Raw genomic sequence first — 24315 nt, 5'->3', positions numbered from 1 at the left:
CCCAGGCGGCCCTGTAGCAAGTGACTAACGCACTGCTTGTGCTGATCTCAGTATCTTGGAACTGAGGCCCCTCCATCCCTGATCTGCAGATGTCCCAAGCTCTTTCATTGCATAGTTCCCGTTCTTTCCCATACAAGGGATACGAACTACCAAGCATTGGCAAGATACCTTGTTCATTAGCTAAGCACTGATTTTCACTTGGACCTAAATAAGCCCAATGTTACTTCATCTCTCATTCTCATCACTTGCATGTCTGAAACAACTTTGATTCCCAGCTCTTGCCTAAGCAGTGCAGGAAGCAGCGAGGAATGACATGGGAAAAAGGCCCCAGGCTCGGCATTAAACCCGCCACTTAGCTGTCCCTGAGCTGTTGTTCTTCACGTGGGAGGCAGGGATCACCTTTAAACAATGGTTATTTTTTTTTAAAATGTAATTGATCATATAAGAAATGGATTCTCAACTGATCCATTAGCAGGAAGGTGAGTGAGAGACAAACACCAACTATTGTTCCATAAAAGCAGGGTTCTTAACTGGGGGTCAGGTGACCCACTCAAGTGGTCCTGAGGTTATTCACATGAGTGGGTCACGAGCTGTCACCTCCAGTTCCAAACTTGCCTTTGCATCAGCATTTATTAGTGGTGTTTAATATTGATAAAAAAGTGTTTATTGATTAGGGGGGGTTCCACACTCAAAAGGTGTTTCGCCTATGTGTAAGGGTCACCAGCACAAAGAGTTTGAGACCCACTGCATAAAGCAAAGTGATGTCCACTCAGGCAGTAGAGTGTGACCCTAATGATTAGCTGAGTGCTGACATGCCTGTGTGGAGCCTAGCAGAGAGGCCATGCACAGGGCAGGCTTTACACTAAAGAACTGTTCAATAGCACCAGAATTTGAGTCGTGAAACCCATGGGGAAGATGGCACTGAAGGCCGGTGAATTAATGTATCACAGTGGAAACAACAGAAGGACTGAGCAACGATTCTTGAGACTTTGAAAACAGAGGATTCAGCTATGAAATATGTCTGCTGTCCAAGATCTCATCATAAAGACCTCCACACGCTTTACAGTAAAGATTAACATGCTAGCTCTTCTTTGTATTCTTTATACAACATTAAAGGTGAACTTTACTCTTAAACTGTTTGACTTATTTATGGAATATAAGCAGGCAAATGCTCTAATGAATACCATGAACAAGCTTAAAATGAAATGTCATTTTACAGCAGCCCCTATGTGTAAGCATCCCATTCATTTAGCAACTGACCAATATGGAAATGCAGCAGACACAACATGATGGCCAGGCAGTGCTAATAAACCACCGTGAAATACAAGGTGATTGTTTTAAGCCTCTAGTGGTTCTCTTACCTTAATTGGCACACAGTCTCTACTCTAAAATCATCACATGAGATCATAAAGCCAGCAAGTTTGCCAGAGATATGGCAGTTGAAGAAAAGATTAATTAAAAGCCAATTATCAGCTGAAGATATCTTGGTTTTGCTTGATAGTCTCGTCTTTTTGCTACCCTGCTCACTCATCCTCTAGGGAACTGGGAGGGGAAATGGTACTTATTTAGGCAAATCTCTCTCAACTCCAAGGAAGAGTGAATTAATCTTGCCCTCATTAGCGCAAAATAAGAAGAGAGTGAGAACTCTATTCCTGCAGCCTGCATAACCATAACAGCCACTAAGTATAGTGTTACCACGTGTATTCACTGCAAAGACTTCTGTCTAGGCAAGTGCTCGTGTCAGTCCTTTAGCACAGCAGTGATGTTTCCACTTTCTATCTGCTCTGCAGAACCTTGGAGAGCTGCACAAACAAAGTACTTCTGAGGCAAGTACTGAGCCAGGAACTCCTCTTCATGAAGAAATTCCACCCTGAAGATGCCTTTACAGTACTTTATAAAGGAGGCCTGATGTGGGCGGAGGGGAAGAGTTAGGCCCACTCAGCGCCAGATGAGACTGAGGCATCGTCTACAACAACACAGATGGTCAGCAAAACTGTATCGCTCAGGGTGTGACAAAAAAAAACCAACAGCCCCTTGAAGCGCATTAATGCTTGTGTACACATGTGTTATTAGATTCATAGGACTTTAGAATCAGAACAGGACCATTATGATCATCTATTCTGACCTCCTGCAACAACGCAGGCCACAAGAAACTCAGCCCACTCCTGGTATCAAACCTGTTTCAGAGCCATTGAATCCTCAAATCGTGGTAACCGACTTCAAGCTGCAGAGATCTTCCAGCAAGTGACCCTTACCCCATGCTCAGGAGGAAGAGCGGAAATAACCTCCAGGGCTTCTGCCATTCTTGCCCTGGAGAAAAATCCTATCCCGACCCCAATTAATGAGTTGCATAGCTCTAAACCGCTGAGCATGGGTCAAGACCTTCCACCACGCCAGACACCCAAGAAGATTCTCTTGTAGTAACTCATATCTCACCCCACATCCCTCACAGACCACGGGCATATTTACCGGTACTATCAAAGACAAATTAATTGCCTAAATTTAGGCTATCCCATCATGACCATCCCCTCCATAAACTTATCAAGTTTAGTCTTTTTGATAGCCAGATATGTCTTTTGCCCCCACTACTGCCCCTTGGAAGTTCCAGTATTCACTTCTAGACTGACCTTGCTTGAAAAACCTTCATCCTACATTTCAAGTCTAACTTCCTGATAGACATTATACCATTCTTTCTTCGTGTCCATCATTGTGGTACTGAACTTAAAACCAGGAGGGAAGGAATATTTATATCTCTGATATAATTATAAGAGCAATCAATCTTCCCGCATAGCCTTCTTTTGGTTAGGCTAAACAAAGCCAAGCTCTTTTGAGTTCTCCGTGTTCATAGACAGGTTTTCCATTCCTCGGATTCATCCTAGTGAGCCCTTCTCTGAACCGGTTCCAGTTTTGAATTCCTCTTTCTTAAAATGGGAGACCAGAACTGCACACGAATATTCTAATGGAGTCTCACCAGTGCCTTGTATAATGTACTACCACCTCCTTATTCTTACTGGGAAATACCTCGCCTATGGCATCCCAAGACGCACATTAACTTTTTTAAAACAGCCATATCACATTGGCAGCTTCAGTCATTCCATGTTGATACACCAATACTGCGAGGTCCTTCTCCTCTTCTGTTACTTCCAACTGATACCTCCCATCCTATACAATAGTTCTTTGATTAATCCCTAGTGCATGACCTTGCACTTTTTCACTTTAAAATTTATCCTATTACTATTACCCAGTTTAAAGGTCATCCAGATCTTCCTGTATGATATCCGGTCCTTCTCTGGTTAGGCAATACCTGCCAGCTTTATGTGCATCTTGCAAACTTTATTAGCACAGTCCCACTTTTGTGCAGGGTCTGAGTAATAAAAATATTAAATAGATTGAGTCCCAAAACCAAATCCCTGAGGAACTCCACTAGAACCTCCTGGCCAGTTTCACCTTTCAGTAGATAGTTGTAGTCTCCCCTTTAACCAGTTTCTTATCCGAACCTTTCAACATCAGATTGATCCCCATCTTTTCCAAGTTTAGCTAATAATTCCCCATGTGGAAATGTATCAAATGCCTTACTAAATTGAGGTAATTGAAATCCACTGCATTTCTTTTGTCTAAAATATCTGTTGGTTGGACGACTCTACCTGTTGTAAAACCATGTTGTTTTGTCTCCAATTACCATTTAACCTCATGCCTTGACTACGTTTTTCCTTCAGATTTTTTCCAAGACCTTGATTACTACAGATGTCAAACTGACAGCCTGTAACTTGCCAGGATCACTTTTTGGTCCCTTTTTCTTAAAATAGAACTTGTTAGCCAGATTCTCCAGTCATTATGGTTCAAACTCCTGAGTTACAGATTCAGTTAAAAAATTCTTTGCTAAGGCTTGCATTCATTGCCAGTTCTTAATATTCTTGACTGAAGATATATCTGGCCCTGAAAAATTTTGTCCATTAAGTCGTTCGAACTATTCGGCTTCCACCTGCGATGTGTAATAATACTAACCACTCCATAATCCTCATTCCCATTCAACTTCCTTGCTTTGTTTTCTTCTTATTATATAGCTTATGAACCTTTTACTATTGGTTTTAATTCCCTTTGCAAGGGAAAACTCAACTCTACATGGCTTTTGGCCTTTCTCACTTTATCCCTACATGTTCTGACCTCAATAAGGTAGCTTTCCTTGCTGATCACTCCCATCTTCCACTCCTTGTAGGCTGCTTTTTCTTAATCACCTCTCTGAGATGCTTGCTCATCCAGCTTGGTCTACAATTCCTGCCTATGAATTCCCCCCCACCCCCGCCCCCTTCTTGGGATGCAGGCTTATGATAGTTTCTGCAACTTTGACTTGAAGTAATTCCAGGCTTCCTCCACCTTTAGATCCCCAAGTTCTTCATGTCGGCATAGGGTGGCTACACGAGATCTTACAGCTCATCAGTACAGCTGTGCTGCTGTAAGGTCACTAGTGTAGACATGGCCTGAGATCATCCTGAATAAAGCTGGTCACAACTGTGCTCACACCATGGCACAATTGTGGCACTATGCAAGTTCTCTCCAGTCCATTAACATAAACAGAATATACGCTTAGATGAAAGTAAAAATCTTTATTGCTATGTCTGCTAAAAAGTTGATCAAAAATATTCTTCCTTTCTGAACTGTTCTGTATATCTTAGTAAAGAATCAATGGAATCACATTTTAACCCGAAGGATCTTCCTTCTTTTGCTCCCACATACATTGGGTGTGGTGCTGAAGGTGCATTCAGTGTAACAATCTACTTCCACACACAATGGAAGAGGGGTATTGTTATAGCTGCATGCTAGAGTCATAAAATAGTATACATTTCGTTTTAAAACAAAGGCATGAAAAATAGTTTTGCTGCAATTTATCTTTAACATGCTCTAGCTCATGTGACAGGTTAAAAAAGCTAACACATTTCAAAAATATCAAAAATACACAAGTCTGAAGATTGCAATAGAACAGTGGACAATGATTGCAGAAAAACTACTATGTGAGCCCACTGCCTAAAGGCCCTTTGGCACAAAACCTACATCCTCCAGGAGAGTGGAGAAACTCCAGGGTTATGAGGACTGGTAGATGTGGCTGAATGTTCTGTAAACTAAAGAAAGAGTGGTAGATCTTAAGAGCAACTTATCCCCATGACAGAGAGAGTATCCTTAAGTGTTTGCCACATTCTGGAATGAAATTAACCCTTGCCCCACAGTTTAGGAGTCGCGGCAGTTTCTATCAGGCAGCCTCAGCCTCACCTACTCTAGGCAGCTAGGAGCAGTTTGAAGGCTGCTAACTGGCTAAGAATTTCTTATCTTCAATACTTTTTGCCTTGGAATTAGTTTGCTTTTATATCAGATGTTTTGTTCATTAGTTCCTTCTACTGGAACCTTACTGAACAAGTAAAGCAGATAAGTTAGTGCCTTAGGAGTATCTGCTGCTGTTGAAAGTGCACACCAAGAGGGAGAGAATTACTTGAGACTTGACACATGGAATAATACTAACTGGAAAACTGTAGCCCCTCCACGGGGAAAGCGGCAGCTCCAACTTCTCTTCCATGGACAGTTTCCTTATTACACAGATGCTCTAGGACAGTGATTCTCAACCTTTTCCATATTTTTATTACTAGAAGAAGGGGAGAGTGGCCACAACCCCCAAGTCAAGAAACCCTCTTCTATACTAAGGTTGTGTTTACTGGGAATCTCTCACTGCTGCAGAGATGATAGCAATTGTGCAATGGCCTGAAATCACCATCAGGGAAAAGAAGAGGCTATGGAGAACTGTGGTCAGATAGAAATTGAAATAAGCATGGAAAACTCCTCTTTCTTTGTATTTTGCCTCACCCTCATCTGAGAATCCATCACTAGGGCTGCCCCCACCAGCCCACCCTGTCCCCACATGGGTGACAGGATTCCTAAGGAGCTTGAAAATATAAGAAAATGAAGTAAGTTGGGGAAGACAAGGAAGAAGCTTGCTGGCCCCTGGAAAGCAGGAAATCAAGAGGACAGGAAGAGGAGGCAGCTCAGACTGCAGCGTGGAATGAAACATTCTTCTCATAAGAGGTGTGTTAGAACAATGTATCAGAGCAAGAAGAAGACCTGTGTTCTGATTGGCGTTCATGACAACATGCCAGGTTGTGCAAGGACACTGCCACTAACCAATGAGTGTACAGGATTCGGAGGGAGGGAGCTGGTTACATTAAAACCTCTTTCTGCTCCAAATACATAGGATTAGAGAAACTCCTAACTGATGATCACTGTACACAATTAGCCTTTACTTCAGCAGCTCCACTCCACAGCTTCCAGGGGGCTGTAGAAAATGGGAGGCTCTGTATCTATACACTTCATCTGAACTTTCTGTTCTGCTTTCTCCTGCACTTTTCCCACTGAGCCATACAGAGCTGATAAATCAGTCCTCTCAATGACAGCTGCAAACACTCCCTCACAGCCCTGGCTAGTTGGAGCCCAGATATCATAATCAGAATCTAATTACTAGTCGGAGACATATGCTGGATTTTCCACATCGGTGCAAGGATTCCAATACAGAAACTTATTTGTAATAACACATACTAGTGTACTAGTGCAAGGATTTGATTCACATTCTTACTCAGGAAGAGGCGCACATTTTCATGTCAGTGCATTAGTCCAAGACTATACAAGAGGCTGCACTGCAGCTCTTCTGTAGTGCTTCTGAGACCATTGGGCTGGCTCAGAAGTTTGTTAAAATTATCGGTAGTGCAAGAATTAAAGGGATCTGCAATTTTTGCTTCTTTTTAGGAAGAGAACCTGAAAGGTTTTTTTGTTTTGTTTTTTTAAAGAATTTTTTTGTTCTTCCTGTTTTCACTGTGGACTCCTTGGATAACTCAGAGACAGAGTGGGAGCGCTCTTATACCCTAATTCTCTCTAGATTGACAGAACAAGCAGAGATTTTGAATCTTTAACAAAAAGGTTTTCTCCCAACTTCCAAGTTAAAATAGGTGTTAACAAAACTCAAAAGGGTGAGACCACCCTATGGGAAAGAGGCAGTTTTCTATGACATTAGCTAACATGGTAATTAAACCACGGTGAAATCCTAGGGCTTGTACACACTAGCACTTATGTCAGTATAACTTATGTCGCTATGGGGTGTGAAAATGCCGCTCCCCTGAGCTATGTAAGTTACACCAACCTAAGCACCAGTGTGGACAGCATGATGTTGGCGACATGCAGAGGTGGATTTATTATGCTGATAGGAGAGCTCTCTTCTGTCAGCATAGGGTGTCTGCACTAGCAGCACTGCAGATATTTTTTTTCCCTAGTGAAGACAATGCCAAGGAGTTTTACGTTCTGAATAATAACCACTTCCCCGCTATGAAGATTTCTCACAGGATCTATGATGTCAGAATCCCACCAGTTCTCCAGTTGTACACTGAGTATTCCAGGTCAGACAAGACCTGAATTTCTGATATAAAAGATAAGCAAACAATAAACACACCAAACAAAATAAAACTCACCCCAAAAGCCCAGAACTCTTTTGGAAAAACCTTTCAGACTTTCTTCCTAGACATAAGAAAAAAGTAAACACAACAAGAAAGGGCACTAATCCCATACAATGTCATAACGAGGCTATCAGTGTTGTCATACCACTAAGGGTATGTCTACACTGGAATTAAACACCTGGGGCTGGCCTGGATAGGGCTGACTCAGGCTTACAGGGCTTGGGGCTGTTTAATTGCAGTGTAGATGTTTGTGTTCAGGCAGGAACCCAGGTCTGGGACCCTTCCTCCTTGTGGGGTCCCCCAGCCTGAATGTCTATACTGCAAATAAATAGTTCTGGAGCCCACGCAGGCCAGCTGCAGATGTTTAATTGTAGTGTAGACAATACCCTGAGATTACAGAGGCAGCTCTCACCTCAGAGCTATTGTTCCTAGCTCCTGGACTGCAGACTCAGGAAGACGATCTGCCTGGATCACAGATGGAAGGTTGTCTTTGCAACCCTTTTGTAAAGATGAATGCTTAAATCCTGGAAAAGCAGCCGGAAAAGTGCTATCAGGGCACCACACTGCATACTGGCCCATCCAGGCCCTGAAGATAGAAACTGGAACACATTTGCCGTGGGCGCTGGGCAGCTCACTGCTACTCTCCAGAGTTGTTCTAAAGTCCTTTTTTCCTCGAGTGTGCTGATAAAAATGTTTGTATTTGGGAAAAATTCCATTTTCCATTTTGAGTTTAAAACTAAGCAGAAACTACACGGCTTCATCTTGTTCACTTCCTGGTCTGGGCACTTGCAGCTGGAGCACAAGCAGCCCTGGACTCTGATTCTGCTGAGACAGGCAAGGGTGCTTTTGCTGCTTCAGTGTAGGGGCTTCATATTTTGCAGTGTGTGTTAGAGGGAGTGCATGTGAAATGGACCATCAGAGACCTTCTCAGCACATGCAAGGCACTCTGGTGGCTCACTAGCCTTTACTGCTACAAACCAAACACCCTGATGGACAAGATGAAGACTCCCCACTCACAATTCTTAGCTTCTGCCAGCTAAGGACACCACACACAGCACAGACTCCGTGCTTTGCAGGGGATTCTGGCTTCATCCCATGTCTCGTGGATATGGAAGGCTCTGTCTTGAAGTGCACACCAGGGGGGTGGCCAACCCCCTATTCCTTATGGCTGTACACACTAGCCCACCCCATTATCATATTTGTTGTGGAGACAGCCAAACCCCTCCTGGAACTTCTCCATGCCCCATGGTCAGATCTGTCATTGGGGGCCCCCAACCCTCATGCCCCAGTTGTATCCTTCAGGTTGGAAGGAAGCCCCTGGATAACCTCATAACAAGTAGTGACAAAACTACCTCAGCTCCCCCAGTGCCCCTGGATGAACCTATCAGTAGGGCACTAATTCCCATGTGGAGGAATCCCCCCTAATACCCGTTGTGAGGTTACTGAAGCCCCTTCTCCCTAAACAGTAAAGTGCTGGGCAGATGGGGAGCAAAATGGCTCGAGTGCAGCCAATGAAAGTGCTTGCGATGCATATAAGAATCAGTTCTCTGACGGGTTCTGTGTCTCTAGTAAGCTTCATTGTGACAGGCCGTATTCTCTGAATAGTAAAGCCAAGTGACCAGTCCCATCATGATGGCTGAATCAAATATTTCACAGAACTCTAGACGCTGTGCATAACCACAGCTGCCCCCTCAGCTCCCACACAGAAACCAGCCCACTGCCTGGCAACTCCTCAGGAGGGCAAGGGTTAATGGCAGATGGTGGGACCACACATAGGTAAGTCTGCCTTCTTAAATGCCAGACAATCCCCAGCATGGAGCTTGGTTGCTAGCCCGAGTACCCTGGGCTCACAGAACAGCAGGGATGCTGCGTCAAGAAGCTGACAGCCCTGAGTATAAAGCTCCAGGCTTGTCCTCCACTCCAATAAAAAGGGAGCTGATGTCTGTTCCTTTTCTTCCAGATGCCAACTCCCCTACATTATGGAGTGGCCCGGTGGGGTTACAAAGCAGTGTCAAACTCATCTGGAGGAGCCATTGCAGCCTTCTTACTGGGCTCCTGCTTTGCACCACTCTCGTGGTGCTGCTTAATTTGCTCCTTCACTTCCTCCTGCAGGTCAGGGGGCACAACAAATCGATCCTCTGGCTCCAGCTGGGTAGGAGCAGCAAAATAACCTGTTTTCTTCTTCGGCACCTCTGTGGCTACCTCAATAAGGTTGAGGCTCTCCTCCAGAGGCACTATGGAGCCATTGGAAAGCTTCTTCCCATACAGACAGCATGTAGAAGGAGACTTCTGCAACTCGCACGTCTCCTTGGTTCCTGCCAGGAGGATGTTGCTATTCATGCTGTTCTGTCTCCAAATCCTGAAGAAGAGCCCCCCAGAGTCATCCTCTGAGCTTGCAGCAGGAGATCCCTCCTCAGCACCAGGAGGCACAGGCTCCAGGCTTTTTCCTTGACAGCAGTGGATGTCCACTTCCACCTCCACTTTGCTGCCATTGGTCATCACACCCTCCACAGGCTGCTCATCATCACTGTCCAGCCCATTGTCAGACTGATTACTCGAGAATGTGGCACAGGAAGGTTGGCGCTGAAAGATACTGAAGGGGGGCACGGGATGGAGGCTGCAGCGTCGCTCGGGTCGAGGCACCAACCCGGCATCCAGACCAGTTCCACTGTGCTCATCTGACGCAGTGGATCCCACCTCACTGCTGACTTCTGAGGCTGACAGCTCACTGCTGAACTCTGAGGCAATTCCACTACTGGAGGAAGGTGTTGCTGCTTTGGCAGTGGAAATAATGCCCCCAGGGCCTGGCAAGGTGAGGCCGTGCACCTCACATGTGCAGCTGTCCTCACCAATGTTCAAACACACCACCATTGCTCCCACATTGTCTTGGCAGCCATAGCTTTGGGCTAAAGTGCAGACCTTCTTTGCAGCAGCTAGTGGGTCATGCAGGTGGCGTACAGCCGTGACTGCCTCTGTATAAGAGAGGTGTTCCCAGAGGGCTTTGTTTCCCAGTAGGAGCATCTCATCCTCCACAGTCAGGGGAATGGAGTAGACATGAGGTTTGGGCAGGATCCAAGGATGTAAGTACGTGCAGCCTAGCATCCGAGTACAGCAGGTAACACCATTAACTTTGTTGTCCTGCAGTCAAAGAGAAGGCAAAGTCTGAGCAGTTAGCATACAAAGACCATTCTGAGCGCATTCTCTCCTGCCTATATACTTCCCTAGAGCTCTCAAGGAGGTGGACATGTCTTCTCTCACACAATGGGATTAGTCCATTACTAGACAGAAATGGTAGAACTATCAATAATAAAGCAGAAAAGGCAGAACTGTTCAATAAATACTTCTATTCTATATCTAGGAAAATATGATGATGAAATACCTCCAGTTCCAACATAACTAAGGAGGATGTCAAACATCAGCAAGCTATTATAGTTAGACATTTTTAATTCAGCAGATGTGGATAACTTGCATTCAAGAGTTTTAAAAGAGCTGGCCGAGGAGCTTCTTGACACACTGGGGAAGTTTCAGAGGACTGGAAAAAAGCTAATCTTGTGCCAATATTTAAAAATGGATAATTTGTCTGAGTAATTATAGGCCTGTCAGTCTGCCATCAGTCTCAGGCAAAATAACAGAATGGCTGATAGGAAACTTGATTAATAAAGAACTAAAGGAGGGTAATAAAGTTAATGCCAATCAACACAGGTTTATGGAAAACAGACAGCACCAAATTAACGATCTCTTATTTCATGAGATTAAAGTTTGGTTGACAAAAGCAATAGCGTTGATGTAAGGCCCAGTCTACAAGAACATTTAGTTTATGGCAAACTGGTGTGTGAATCTACCCCATGCTAGCCTGCCACAAGCTCACTGTCTGTGTGGACCTTGCTGATGCGCATTAAAGCTAGTTCTTTTTGAAAAAGGACTAGATCAAAGCAAATTAATGAACTGTTATTGTGCATCACCAGAGTGCACAGGGACAGTTAGAGTGCAGCAAGCTAGTATAGAGACAGTTTTATCACCCACCTTCCTGTGAAAAAGCAGCTACTTACCTATGCAGTACTTGTAATTCTTTAAGATGTGTTATGCACATATACTTTCCACTCAAGCTGGAGACTTTTGCCAGCAGTAGCACTAGGTGGTGCATGTGCCCCTGTGCTGCTTAGGTTCCCAGATGACACCAGCTCCCTCTCCGTTCCTTCACAATGCTTATGTAATGTCTAAAGTCAGGGGTACCAGAACAATTTTTACAGTGGGGGTGCTGAGAGCCATTGAACCAAACTGTAAACCCTGTATATAAGGGAAACCACTTCAAGCCAGGGGGTGCGGTAGCACTCCCAGCACACCTAGTTCTGGCACCTATGTCTGAAGTAGAAAGGAAGGTGGGAGAGTCATGGAACATATATCTGCACAACATGTGGCAAAAAAGAGGAAGTTACTCACCTTCAGGGTGACCAGATGTCCTGATTTTATGGGAGAGTCCCGATTTTTGGGTCTTTTTCTTATATAGCTTCCTATTAGCCCCCACCCCATCCCGATTTTTCACACTTGCGTCTAGTCACCCTATTCACCTTGTGCAGTAATGATAGTTCTTCGAGATGTGTGTATCTATGGGTGCTCCACTGTAGGTGTGTTTGTGCCCCCACGTTGTTGATTGGAGAATTTCAATAGCAATCTGTCCTGCCTGCACAGCTCCCTGCCTGTCACAAGGCTAGCTGGCATGCAGAGGCATTTCTCCCTCAGTTCCTTTTCTACCACAGAGTCAACCACTGGAAACTCCGAAGTAGAGAGGAGGAGGGAGAATTTTGGAGCACCCATAGGGGGACACATCTTGAAGAACCATCTTTATTGCACAAAGTAACTTGCTCCTCTTCTTCAAGTACTGTCCCTATGGATGCTCCACTGTAGGTGACTCCCAAGCAGTACCCACTGTTGGAAACTGAGACTTCGGAGTCTGATACAAATGACAGTACAGAGGCCCTGAATTGGGCGCATGAAGCCAAATCACTCAGAATGGCATAGTGTTCTGTGAAGGTATGTGCAGAGGTTGATGTAACTGCTCTGCATATCTCTGATATGGGGATACCTTTAGAGAAGGCGATTGATAAGGAGACTGCCCTTGTGGAATGCGTGCATACTGAAGATGAGGGTGTTACCCCCCGTAATTGGTAGCAGAATTTAATACAGCCAGAGACTCTCTTGGATAGTCTCTGAGCTGAGATTGCCACACGCTTTGACCTATCTGCAACTGATAGGAAGAGCCTCACAGATTTTCGGAAGACCTTTATCCTGTGTAAGTAGAAGACCAAAGCTCTGTCACATTGAGTGTATGCAGAATCGCCTCTCTACTGTCCATATGAGGTTTCTGGATAGAATATTGGGAGTTGAATGAGTTGATTCACGTGAAATGTAGAAGTTACTTTGGGAGTGAACTTCGGATGTGGTCTGAGTGTGAACTTGTCCGGGAAGAACACTGTAAACAGGGGATGTGCCATCAAAGCTGCTATCTCCCCTACCCATCTGGCAGAAGTGATGGCGATGAGGAACACCATCTTCATGGAAAGGTGAGTTAATGAACAAGCAGCCATGGGTTTGAATGGTGGTCTAGTCAATCCTTTTAGCACTAGGCTGAGGTCCCATTGCGGAGTAGGGGTCCTAGATTGTGGGAAGAGGTTTGCTATAAATTTTAGAAACCTCTTCTTAATTGGGTGAGAGAAGATTGAATAGCCTTCTACCTGCTGGTGGAAGGCTGCAATTGCTGCCAAGTGAACCTTCAGTGAGCTAATAGAGAGACCTGATTTCTTTAAGGATAACAGAGATTCCAGCAAGGTGGCTGAATTAGGGATGACATCTTTGGATTGGCCCCATATCCGGAATCCCCATTTCTGCAGGTAGGTGTGACAAGTAGCACCCTTCCAACTGTGGATTAGAACCTCCTGTGCCTCCTTGAGCAGGATGTCTCTATGTGCTGGAACCACGAAGGAGCCACTCTTTCAGATGTAGGACCCATGGATTGGGATGAAGGGTGCAACACTCATTCTGTGACAGAAGGTAGGGAGTGATCGGTAGGGTCACTAGTGGACACAACCCCATCTGGGATGGGAAGGGTATCATGTCTGTCTGGGCCAGGTGGGGGCAATTAGAATGTTTGCTTTTTCCTTTTTATCTTCAATAGCACCTTTAGCAATAGAGGGAATGGAGGAAAGGCCTAAAGAAGGTACTTGTTTCAAGGGACGAGGAGAGCATCTCCCTTGGAGTGTTGTAAGATCCCCACTCTAGAGCAATAAGGTGGACATTTCTTGTTCTGGTAGGTAGCAAACAAATCTATCTCTGTGTAATGAGGTGGCTACCTGTTCCTGCCCTTTGGGGCTTAAAACAGCCCAGGAGAGGGCTGTAGCTGGGGCAAGAAGCCTGGGCTGATTGGGAGAAAGCAGGCCCCGCTGTGGCCAGGTCCCAATCAGGCCCAGCTGGCCCCTATAAGAAGCAGTGAGCCAGGAGCTCAGTCAGTTTCTCTCTGGCTGTAGAGGGAGAAGGGCCTGGCTGCAGGGAGCTAGACAAGGTACCTTAAGTGGAGCAGGGCTGGGGAAAGGCAGAGGAGCTGGGGAGCTCCTGCCTGAAAAGCCCCAGGCTGCGGCCTAGCATTAGGCCAAGAGGTACTGGGGGTTGCAGGGGGCAACCCAGGGGTAGGCAAAGGCAGAAGGTCCAAACCCAGTTGAAAGAGGCACTGGGGTCCAGGGAGGGACTTGGGGCCAGAGGACAGGCGGATCACTAGCCTGCAGAGGGTGCTCTGGGCTGGAAATTGAGCTAATTCCCGGAAGTCAACAGCAGGAGGCACCGCGGGGGTGAGTCAGGCCCATCTACACTCTGGTAACCCCCATTGCTGGAATGTAAAATGGTTGGCTCTACTTCCCACTCGTGGTCGAGCGGGAACTTGCAGTTGAGGCTGTCAGCCATTGGGTTGTGTATTCCTGGTAGATAGGCCGCTGATATTACGATGTTGTGAGAGATGCACCAATTCCACAGCTTCAGAGGTACTGTGCACAAAGAATGAGATCTGGTGCCTCCTTGACGGTTTATGCTGTACATACAGGCCATGTTGTCTGTCATGACCTTCATCAGTGTGAGGAAGTGAGCACTTGCATTTCAAACAGCTCTGAGCTCCAGCAGGTTGATGTGGAGACATATCTCTGACAGGAAGCATTTGCCCTGAACAGTGTGACCACTGAGATGCGCCCCCCAGCCTATGAGGGATGCATTGGTGGTCAGAAGAAGGGATGGGGAAAACTGAGTGAATGGGATCCCCATGCAAACATTCATTGGGTCCTTCCACCAGATCAAGGATTGCTTGACTACGATGGGCACTGACAGGAGATTGTTTATATTGTCTTTGTTTGGTCTGTATACCAATCATGCTTGGAGGCCCTCTCATGCACAGTCTGGCATGAGCAATGATTGATGTGCCTGTGGCCATGTGCTCCAGCAACTATCTGGCCAAGATCTGAGGACTGGATTTTATTGTCTCTATCAAAGAGGAGAGACTGAGAAATCTAAGATGTGGTAGGAGCGCCCTCGCCTGAATGGAATCAAGGTTGGTGCGTATAAAAACTAGTTTTGAACTAACGTTAAGGACGATTTTTGTTCATTGATTTGTAGCCCAGTCTCAGAAATAAGTCTTCTGTGGTATGAATGACTCATTGGGCCTCTGCAAAGAACCATGTCCTGAGAAGGAAATCGCCCAGGTAGGGAAAAATCATGATACCCAGAGAACACAGATGGGCCACCACTACCGAAAGCACCTTGGATAACACCCTGGGGGTCAATGCAAGGCTGAAAGGGAGTACTCTGTACTCAGAGGCGGCTCCCGTGGAGGGTCCGCTGGTCCCACGGCGGACCTCCTGCAGGCATGCCGCCAAAGGCAGCCTGCCTGCCGCCCTCGTGGCACCGGCAGAGCGCCCCCCGTGGCTTGCCGCCCCAAGCACCAGTCCCCTTTTTCTAGTGTTGGGATAATTGTTGACAGCATAACCATCTTGAATTTTTGCACCTTGATAGACCTATTGAGCACTTTGAGGTCCAGTATAGGTCTCCAACCTCCCTTTTCCTTTGGTATCAGGAAGTAACGAGAGTAGAAGCCTTTTCCCTTGAGATGTGTGGGTACCAGCTCTATAGCTCCTATGTTGAGGAGATGATTCACCTCTTGGTGTTTTAGACTCTCACGTGAAGGGTCCCTGAAGAAGGATGGGGAAGGATGTTTGGAAGGGGGAAGTGAGGAGAAGTGGATGGCATGTCTACCTTGGAAAATTTCCAGCACTCACTTGTTGGAGGTTATCCATTCCCAGGTGCTGAGGACAGGGGAAAGGCGGTCTCCAAAATCAGAAGTGGGGTTTCCCAGTGTGAGATTGTAAGGAGAATGTTCTATTGGCACCTCAACCAACCTGTCAAAAGTGTCGCTTTGAAGTTGAGGGGCTGAGACAAGGGCGGTTATGGCCCTGATTGTTTGCGCTTACAGAATTTCGATTTCTTTCTCCGTGGCTTGTACAATCTCCGCAATGAATATTGAGGCACGTACTGCAATGATCTCAGCTTGACCTGTGGTTGAGGACTATATTTTCTTTTGTAAGCCGGCCTGTATATCCCCAAGGATCTCAGAATCACTCGAGAATCCTTTACCACAGCGATTGGCAGCATTTGGCACGCGGCTTGTCAGGGCAAACCCCTGGCGGGCCGGGCTGGTTTGTTTACCTGCTTCATCAGCAGGTTTGGCCAATCACAGCTCCCACTGGCCATGGTTCACATCCCAGGCCAATGGGGGCTGCAGGAAGCGGCACGGACCGAGGGATGTGCTGGCCGCCACTCCCGCAGCCCCCATTGGCCTCGGACAGTGAACCAAGGCCAGTGGGAGCTGCGATTGTCCAAACCTGCGGACACAGCAGGTAAACAAACCAGCCCGGCCCACCAGGAGCTTACTCTGACGGGGCACGTGCCAAAGGTTGCTGATCCCTGCTTTACCATGTGGAGGGGTGCATCTGTCTTCTCGGCGAATAGTTTTGTTCCCTTGAAGGGGAGGTTCTCTACTATTGTCTGGACAGCCTTAGAGAAGCTGGACAAATGGAGCCATGAGGCTCTCCTCATAGCCATCACGGGGGAGATTGAGTGCACTGCTATGTCAACCGTGTCCAACGTGCACTGCAGAGACGTTTTTGCCACTAACTGGCCTTCATTAATGATAGCCATGAATCGGTCTTTGTCTGTATCCAGCTACTGCTCAATGAAGGACTTTAATTTTGTCTAGTTCTGATAATCATATTTGGCTAGTAAAGCCTGAATCTGGAGAGTGGCTCTTCTGCCAAACAGGTCCAAGCACATCCAGTCTTGGTCATATAGGGTAGATTTAAATTGGTATTGGTGACCCCTTGAACTGTCCATGTCCATTATGACGGAATTTGGAGGTGAATGGGTGAATCGCTCCTAGCAGGGTCTAAGAGCATGTTGTTAACTGGGATGGCTACCCTGGTAGAGGTGGAAGAATGAAATATGTCAACCAGCTTGATGAGGTTTATACACCTCATGTAGTTGCACTTGTAGGGCCTCAGCCACTCTTTGAGTTAGGTCCTGGAATGACAAAGTCATCTGCCAGAGATGGCAGGGGAGGCATCACCACTTTGTTAGGTGAGGATGATGAGAGGTGGATTCGAGGAGTCTCTTGCTTTTCCATCTCCATTTCCCATTCTTCCTCCAAGAATTCTGGAGGGTCAAGTGTCCTTGACATTGTCACTGAAAGGGAACATCTCTGTGCCTGCTAGTAAATCATGCTAGGTGCCTGTAAGGCTCGTTGTCTCTGGGCCTACCAGGGGTCTCAGTTTGGTTACTGTGGGTAGGGAGCTGGTGGCTGGAACCATGGTTGCCCATACCAAGGAAGTTGAGGGCCAGGGGGGTACCTCTGGTGGGACTGGGGTCTGAATGGTGACAATGAGTGAGAACCCAGCTCCTCCGGCTCACTATCTGACTCCAAATGGGAAAGAGGTAGCACATGGCGTGGAGATGCAGATGCCAACGTGTCCACTGATCCTGGCAAGCTTGGTAACGAGGCTCTGATACTGAGAAGGGGCAAGTCTGGTGCATCGGATATCGAGAGGTCTGATGCACACCTGTAGTCCACAGGTGCTGACAGTACCGGTATCAGTGCTGAAGGCAGCCAGTGCCGAGGAGCTTGCACAGAGGGAGTTGGAGACGTGGACCTGGTTGTATGGTCCGTTGGTATCACGTGCGCCGGGGTCGGCATCAGTACTGGTGATTGAATTGACATAACCTTCCCCAGGGCAGACTGTCTATGTTTGTCACACCCTCATGGTACCGGTATCTCTTTGCCCGTGCCTACTGGGCCTTTGTCAGCTTGGTACCGTGTGTGCCCTGAGTACTGACTCTAGGCAGCTTCAATGCCATTGCTGAAGAAACTGATAAAAATGGAGAATGTTTCTGGCTTGAACTGGGCTTGCTACAGGGACTCACAGACATCTTCTTACTGGTCTTTAGCGAGTGGCTCAATTCCTTAAAATCATCTGCCTTCGACATAGAAGGTTGTGGTGATGTCTCACTTTGAGATTCTGGAGGCTGAAGGGCTGACTCCACGAGAGGAGTTTTAGCCTTAACTCTCTGTACCTTCCTGGACCTGGGTTTTAGCTGCTGTCACCAACCACACTTTTGTGGATTGTGCTTCTCCCTGAGGCAGTGAATACACTGCAAGTGTCCGTTCCTTACTGGAATGGAATCTTTGCAGCTAGCCAGGCATATCCTTGTCCAGGGGGTCTCCCCTACCTGGGTTGGTGGGAGGCGAGATCTTATCGTTGTTTTATTTTCTCTCTTTTTTTTTGGCATAGGCAACTAACAAATAGAACAAACAAAAACAAACAAATAGAAAAGAAAGGGGCTTCAAAGCAGCAAAAAAATTTGCAAAATTATCAGAAGTTAATGATCTGTGAACAGACAGCTCTCAGCTCCGTCTCTAGCATAGGGTGGTTGAGAAAGAACTGAAGGAGAAATGCCCACACACACTGGCTAGTCTCGTGGCAGCCAGGGAGCCACGTGTGCATGCACACATACCTACAGTGAAGCACCCACAGCGACGCTACTCCAAGAACTACACCAGTTACTGTACAGGTAGCTAACCATTTTTTCTCCTTTCAGTGATTGTGTACATATACATTCCACTGCAGGTGATTCATCTGAAGTTCCTGCACGGGTGGACTGACTTCAGATCATATGAACAAAGATTGTAACACAGGCTTGCCAAAGCTGGCATCATCATGAGAGGCTTGAGTGATGATGTAATGTCCGGAAAAGGTATGTACAGATGCCCATTCTGCTGCTTTGTAGGTACACCTCTACCCCGATATAACACAACCCAATATAACACGAATTTGGATATAACGCAGTAAAGCCGCACTCCGAGGGTGTGGGGGGACTGCACACTCTGGCGGATCAAAAGCAAGTTCAGCATAATGCAGTTTCATCTATAACGCTGTAAGATTTTTTGGCTCCCGAGGACAGCATTATATCGAGGTAGAAGTGTATCTGCTATTGAGACATTGTTCAAAGGCTGATGAAGTGGATTGAGCCTTGGTGGAGTGAGCTGTTATTCTCAGTGGAGGAGAGACATTAGCAAGAGGATTAATGCAGTCAGAAATCTAATCTGAGATTCGCTGAGGTGACACTGATTGACCCTTAACACTCTCAGTGTAAGCTACGAAAAGCCTAGGAGAGGTTCTGAAGGAGCTGGTTTGGTCCAGGCAAAACACCAAAGCTCTAAGAATGTCCAAAGTACGAAGACTTGTCAGCTTTGGAAGAATGCAGTTTTGGGGAAAAAGTTCGATGAACAGTTTAGTGAAAAAGAAGATGAATAGTTTGGTTCAGCTGGAAAGATGACACTACGTTAAGCATAAAGTTAGGGTACAGTCTAAGGGAAACCTTATCTTTTTGGAATATTGTGGACACGCAGGAACTCTTGAAGTTTTAAAACCCTCCTTGTGGAAGTGACTGTCACCAGCAATGCTGCCTGCATAGACAATAAGCAAGTGTGAAGTTGTACCCATAGGTTCAAAGGGAGTCCATGGGGTCCAACACAGTGAGTGGAGAGATGGCAGTAAGATCTTGGGTAGAGGTTTCCTGCACAGGGAGAGGAGGAGACGACGTTCTCCTAGAGCAGGGGTCTCAAATACGTGGCCCGCAGGCTGCATGCAGCCTGCGAAGTTATTTTCTGCGGCCCACGAGCTCCTTACAGCCCCCCGCCCCCCCCGCTTCCCCAGCGTTTACCTGGAGCAGTTCTGGCCCGGTGCTCCGGGAAGCGGAAAGAACGTGCAGTTCCCTGTTCCCAGCCAATAGGAGCTGCTGGGGGAGGTGCCTGAAGCAACAGCAATATACGCCACTGTGCCTTTGCTCCCCTACATTCCAGATACTTCCCAGAGCAGCACGAGGGCAGGGCAGGGCAGACAGGCAGGCAGGCAGCCTGCCCTGCCCCCAGTGCACGCCGGGCCAGAGTCCGCCCCCTGAGCCCCTCCTGCACCCCAACCCACTGTCCTGAGCCCCCTGCAGCACTGCGACCCCCTGCAGCTCCCCTCATCCCTCCTGTACTCCACACCCCAACTCCCTGCCCTGAGCCCCTGCCACACCCCACACCCCCCTGCACCCCCAGGGGGCAGGGAGGGGGCAGAGTTGGGGTGGGGATTTCGGGGAAGGGGTTCGAATGGGGGCAGGGAAGGGGTGGGAAGAGGTGGGGCAGGGCAGGGCCTCATGGAAGGGGTGGAGTGGGGGCGGGGCCGAGGGCGGCGGGGGGCAGGTGTCAATAATGTGGCCCTCGGGCCAATGTACTAGCCCTCATGTGGTCCTTGTGGTTATTTGAGTTTGAGACCCTTGTCCTAGAGCATGACCATAATGGAGGTCTAGAATCAATCAGAGCAGCCCAAGCCCAGTAAAGCCATGAAAGATACTGCATTGTCTGAGCCATCCACAGTGAGAGACACCCTGTTAGAGCTTGCTTATAAGAAACCTAGACCTGGTCCTTAGATCCTGTTCTGACACAGGACACATCATCTCTTTCATGAGGTGAACTTTGAGGCAGAAATCCCTCTGTTTTTTAGTCCTGGTGGGAAAGGATGTACAAGTACAGTAACTCCTCACTTAAAGTCACCCCAGTAAACGTTGTTTCGTTGTTGATCAATTAGGGAACACGCTCATTTAAAGTTGTGCAGTTCTCCATTCTAATGTCGTTTGGTTGCTGCTTGCTTTGTCCACTGCTTGCAGGAAGAGCAGCCCAGTGAAGCTAGCTGGTGGGGGCTTGGAACCGGGGTGGACTGGCAGCCCCTTATCAGTTCCCCACACTCCTAAGTTCCCTGTGCAGCAGCTGCCCAGCAGGCTATCAGTTGCAGCTGTCCCTCCCCCCACTACCATGTGCTGCTCCTGCCTTCTGCCTTGGAGCTGCTCCCCAAGACTCCTGCTTGCTGTGTTGGGAGGAGGAAGAGGGGAGCTAATGTCAAGGTGTCCCTCTGCCCCCTGCTTACCCCATCTTGCATAGAGCAGGGGGGATACATGACAAAGGGAGCTTCCAGGCAGCAGCAGCTGCAGTCCAGTCGCAGCTTGCTGATCTAATTAACAAGGCAGTGTACTTCTGACCCCACTCTTCATACTTAAAGGGGAAATGCGCATCTCTCCCTCTCTCTCTCTCTCTCTCTCACACACACACACACAGGGTGTGTGTCTCTGTCTGCCCTCCCTCCTTTCCTGCTGCCTTGCAGTGTGTGTGAGTTAACCCTTGAGGGCTCAGTCAATTGCTAGTTCATCATTTAGCAGTTAAGGCATTCCCAGGAAATATCCCACCCTCTGACTCCTCCACCTCAACCAAGCTTCACAATCATCATCACTGTGTACCAGCATTGTTTGTGTAAAACTTATACTCTGTGTGCGCGTGTGTGCGCGCGTGTGTGTCTTTTGTCTGGTGAAAAAAATTTCCCTGGAACCTAACCCTTTCATTTACATTAATTCTTATGGGGAAATTGGATTCGCTTAACATCGTTTCGCTTAAAGTAGCATTTTTCAAGAACATAACTACAATGTTAAGTGAAGAGTTACTGTAGGGCATTTGTCTCTCACATTGGCCCTCACCAAAACAAATCAAGCAGCTTTTATCCCTGTCACAGAAAGGCGTAACACCCCCACATGTGGCACACTTCTTAAAACCAGGGGAATTTTTTGCATAATAAATCTTCCAGGTAACTATTAAATGCTACCTAAACTAACTATACTACACAAAATACTACGATAACAATATACACTAAACGGGTTCTGGAACGCTGGCTAACTGAAGCAAATGCTATGGGGAGTGCAAATTCTTGCCATGTGCAATATGAAGGAACTGAGACAGAGTGGGGCAGACCCACTCCTTTATGCTCTTGTCTGAGAACACAAGGAGAGCAGAGGCTACCAATGGGAACGTATGTGTGCACAATCACTTGAAGGAGAACTAAAAGTTCATGTAGACAAGCCCTAGGATGTCTGCAAGGCACCTGACTTGGCACCCCACAACATTTTGATTAAAAAACTAGAATACAAAATCAACATGGCATATATTAAATGAATTAAAAACTGGCTGATAGGTCTCAAAACATAATTGTAAACAGGAAACCATAATTAAGCAGTTGTGTTTTAGTGGGGTTCTGCAGGGACTGGCTCTTGGCCCTACTCTATTTGACATTTTTATCAATGACCTACAAGAAAACAAAATCATTACTGATAAGAGTTGCAGATGACACAAAGATTGGGGAGTGGTAAAGAATGAAGAGGACAGGTCACTGATACAGAATAATCTAGATAGCTTCATAAGATAGGCGCAAGCAAACAACATACATTTGGTCAGAGGTGACACATGGGGGCACACACAGTCATATGCCCCCCAGATTTCTGCCAGAGTGGAAGTCAGGATGAGCGCAGCTCAGGGTAATGTGCCCGGGAAAGGCACAGGCACCGCACACCCACTGAGCCCTGCTAGAGGGCTCCCAGAGCAAGGAAAAGAGATGGGGCTTGCAGTGCAGCTTCGCCAGAGGGGGCACAGGGAAGCCCGTTGTGTCCCACCCCTTCCACACCCTCAGCCACAGTTACCTGCTTGGCAGTAGGTGTCTGGAGGCCACTGCGGACCGGAGACAGAGATGACATGTGTGGTGATCATGTGTCCCCCCCCACACCTTTAAATTGTGCTCCCCACCACCACCAAGAGTTGTGTGTTGCCTCTGCATTTGGCCACGCTTAAACACAGTCATACATCTACAAACACAGAATGCAGGCCGTACTTACAGGATGGGGGATTATTATCCTGGAAAGCAGTGACTCTGAAAAAGATTTGGGGGTCATGGTAGATAATCAGCTGTACGTGTGATGCTGTTTCCAAATGGGCTAATGAAATAATTAGATGTATAAACAGGGGAATATCAAGTAGGTGTAAGGAAGTTGTATTACCTCAGTATTTGGCACTAGTGCAACCACTGCTGGAATACAGTTCTGCTGTCCATAGTTCAAACAGGTTGTTGATCAGTTGGAGACAGTTCAGAGAAGAGCCATGAGAATGGTTAAAAAAAATTAGAAAATCTGTTTTATAGTGACAGACTCAAAGAGCACAATCTGTTTAGCTTAAAGAGAAAGTTAACAGATGACTTCATCACAGTCTATATGTGCCTATACAGAGAAGAAAATTTAATAACAGAGGGTTCTTCAGTCTAGCAGAGAAAATATAACAATATTCAATGGCTGGAAGTTAAGCTAGGCATATTTAGGCTGCAACTGAGGCTTATATTTATAGGCAAAGTGAGGTTAATTAACCATTTGAACAATGTATCTAGAGTTGTGGTGGATTTTCCATCACTGGTAATTTTTAAATCAAGCTTGGATGTTTTTCTAAGAAGTATGCTTTGGTGCAAACAGTAAATAATTTAGCATAGTCCCATGGCCTGAGTTATGCAGATCAGACTAGATGATCACAATGGTCCCTTCTGGCTTTATAATCTACGAAGGCATACCTATCGGGTGGACAGTTGGGGGTCTACGGGAAGTGGGTCTCAGTCCCGCTCCTAGCAGATCATTATATATAGAGTGACAGATATGGCAATTTCCTGCAAAATCTTTAATACTTTATTGTATGAAGTTTATGTATTACTGTGGGCTGGGACCATACGTCACCTCTTGGGGCGGGAAGATGTGATAGATGCAAGACATGGGAACTCAAAGACTAAAATGAAATGTGCCAGACAAGTATGGACTTTTGGGACAGTAAGTGTTAAGTGATTTTTTGTGGAATCCTTAGAGAGAAGGTAATGCAAATTCCCCAACTCTGGTTAGCCAAAAACCCAGCTTTTTGAAGCTATGCCCTGAGAAGAAGTCATTATCTGCTGACTACCTTTTATAGAAGGCCAAGATCAAAGCACGGAGCTGTATAAAGAAACGGCTGCCTTTGTTCTGGTTCCGGATCTAAAGTGATGAATATGTAACTGCGGGGGAAACCCAATGATGGATTTTGAAGAACCAAAACCTACCAAGAGCCCTAAGTTAGAGCTGGGGTGACCTCCTGGGGTTAGAATGCATAAAACAAGGTTACTCATCTTTGTAACTGTTGTTCTTCGAGATGTGTTGCTCATATCCATTCCAGGTAGGTGTGTGCGCGCCGCCTGCACAGCCATCGGAGAAACTTTTACCCTAGCAACACTCAGCGGGTCGGCTGGGCGCCCCCTGGAGTGGCGCCACCATGGTGCCGCATAAATACCGGCAAGAAGGAACTGAAGAGTGCCGGTATGCTGGGATA

The 24315-nt window shown here is 46.7% G+C and overlaps 1 protein-coding gene across 3 annotated transcripts in view; it reads right to left on the bottom strand.

The window, feature by feature from the left end:
• Positions 1 to 4589: 4589 nt before the first annotated feature.
• The window catches only part of PHLPP2 (PH domain and leucine rich repeat protein phosphatase 2), a 134835-nt gene continuing 115109 nt past the window's right edge, over positions 4590 to 24315 (bottom strand). For 2 of the 3 annotated variants that reach the window (XM_075073616.1, XM_075073617.1), the window contains one exon: positions 4590 to 10622. In XM_075073616.1, the coding sequence (XP_074929717.1) occupies positions 9483 to 10622 (1140 nt within the window). In that variant the 3' untranslated portion in view covers positions 4590 to 9482. The remainder of the gene's footprint in view (positions 10623 to 24315) is intronic. The other variant, XM_075073618.1, reaches the window with a different exon arrangement.

Source organism: Chelonoidis abingdonii, chromosome 19 (assembly GCF_003597395.2).
Source record: "Chelonoidis abingdonii isolate Lonesome George chromosome 19, CheloAbing_2.0, whole genome shotgun sequence".
Lineage (NCBI taxonomy): Eukaryota > Metazoa > Chordata > Testudines > Testudinidae > Chelonoidis > Chelonoidis abingdonii.
This window is presented reverse-complemented; position numbering and strand designations above follow the sequence as displayed.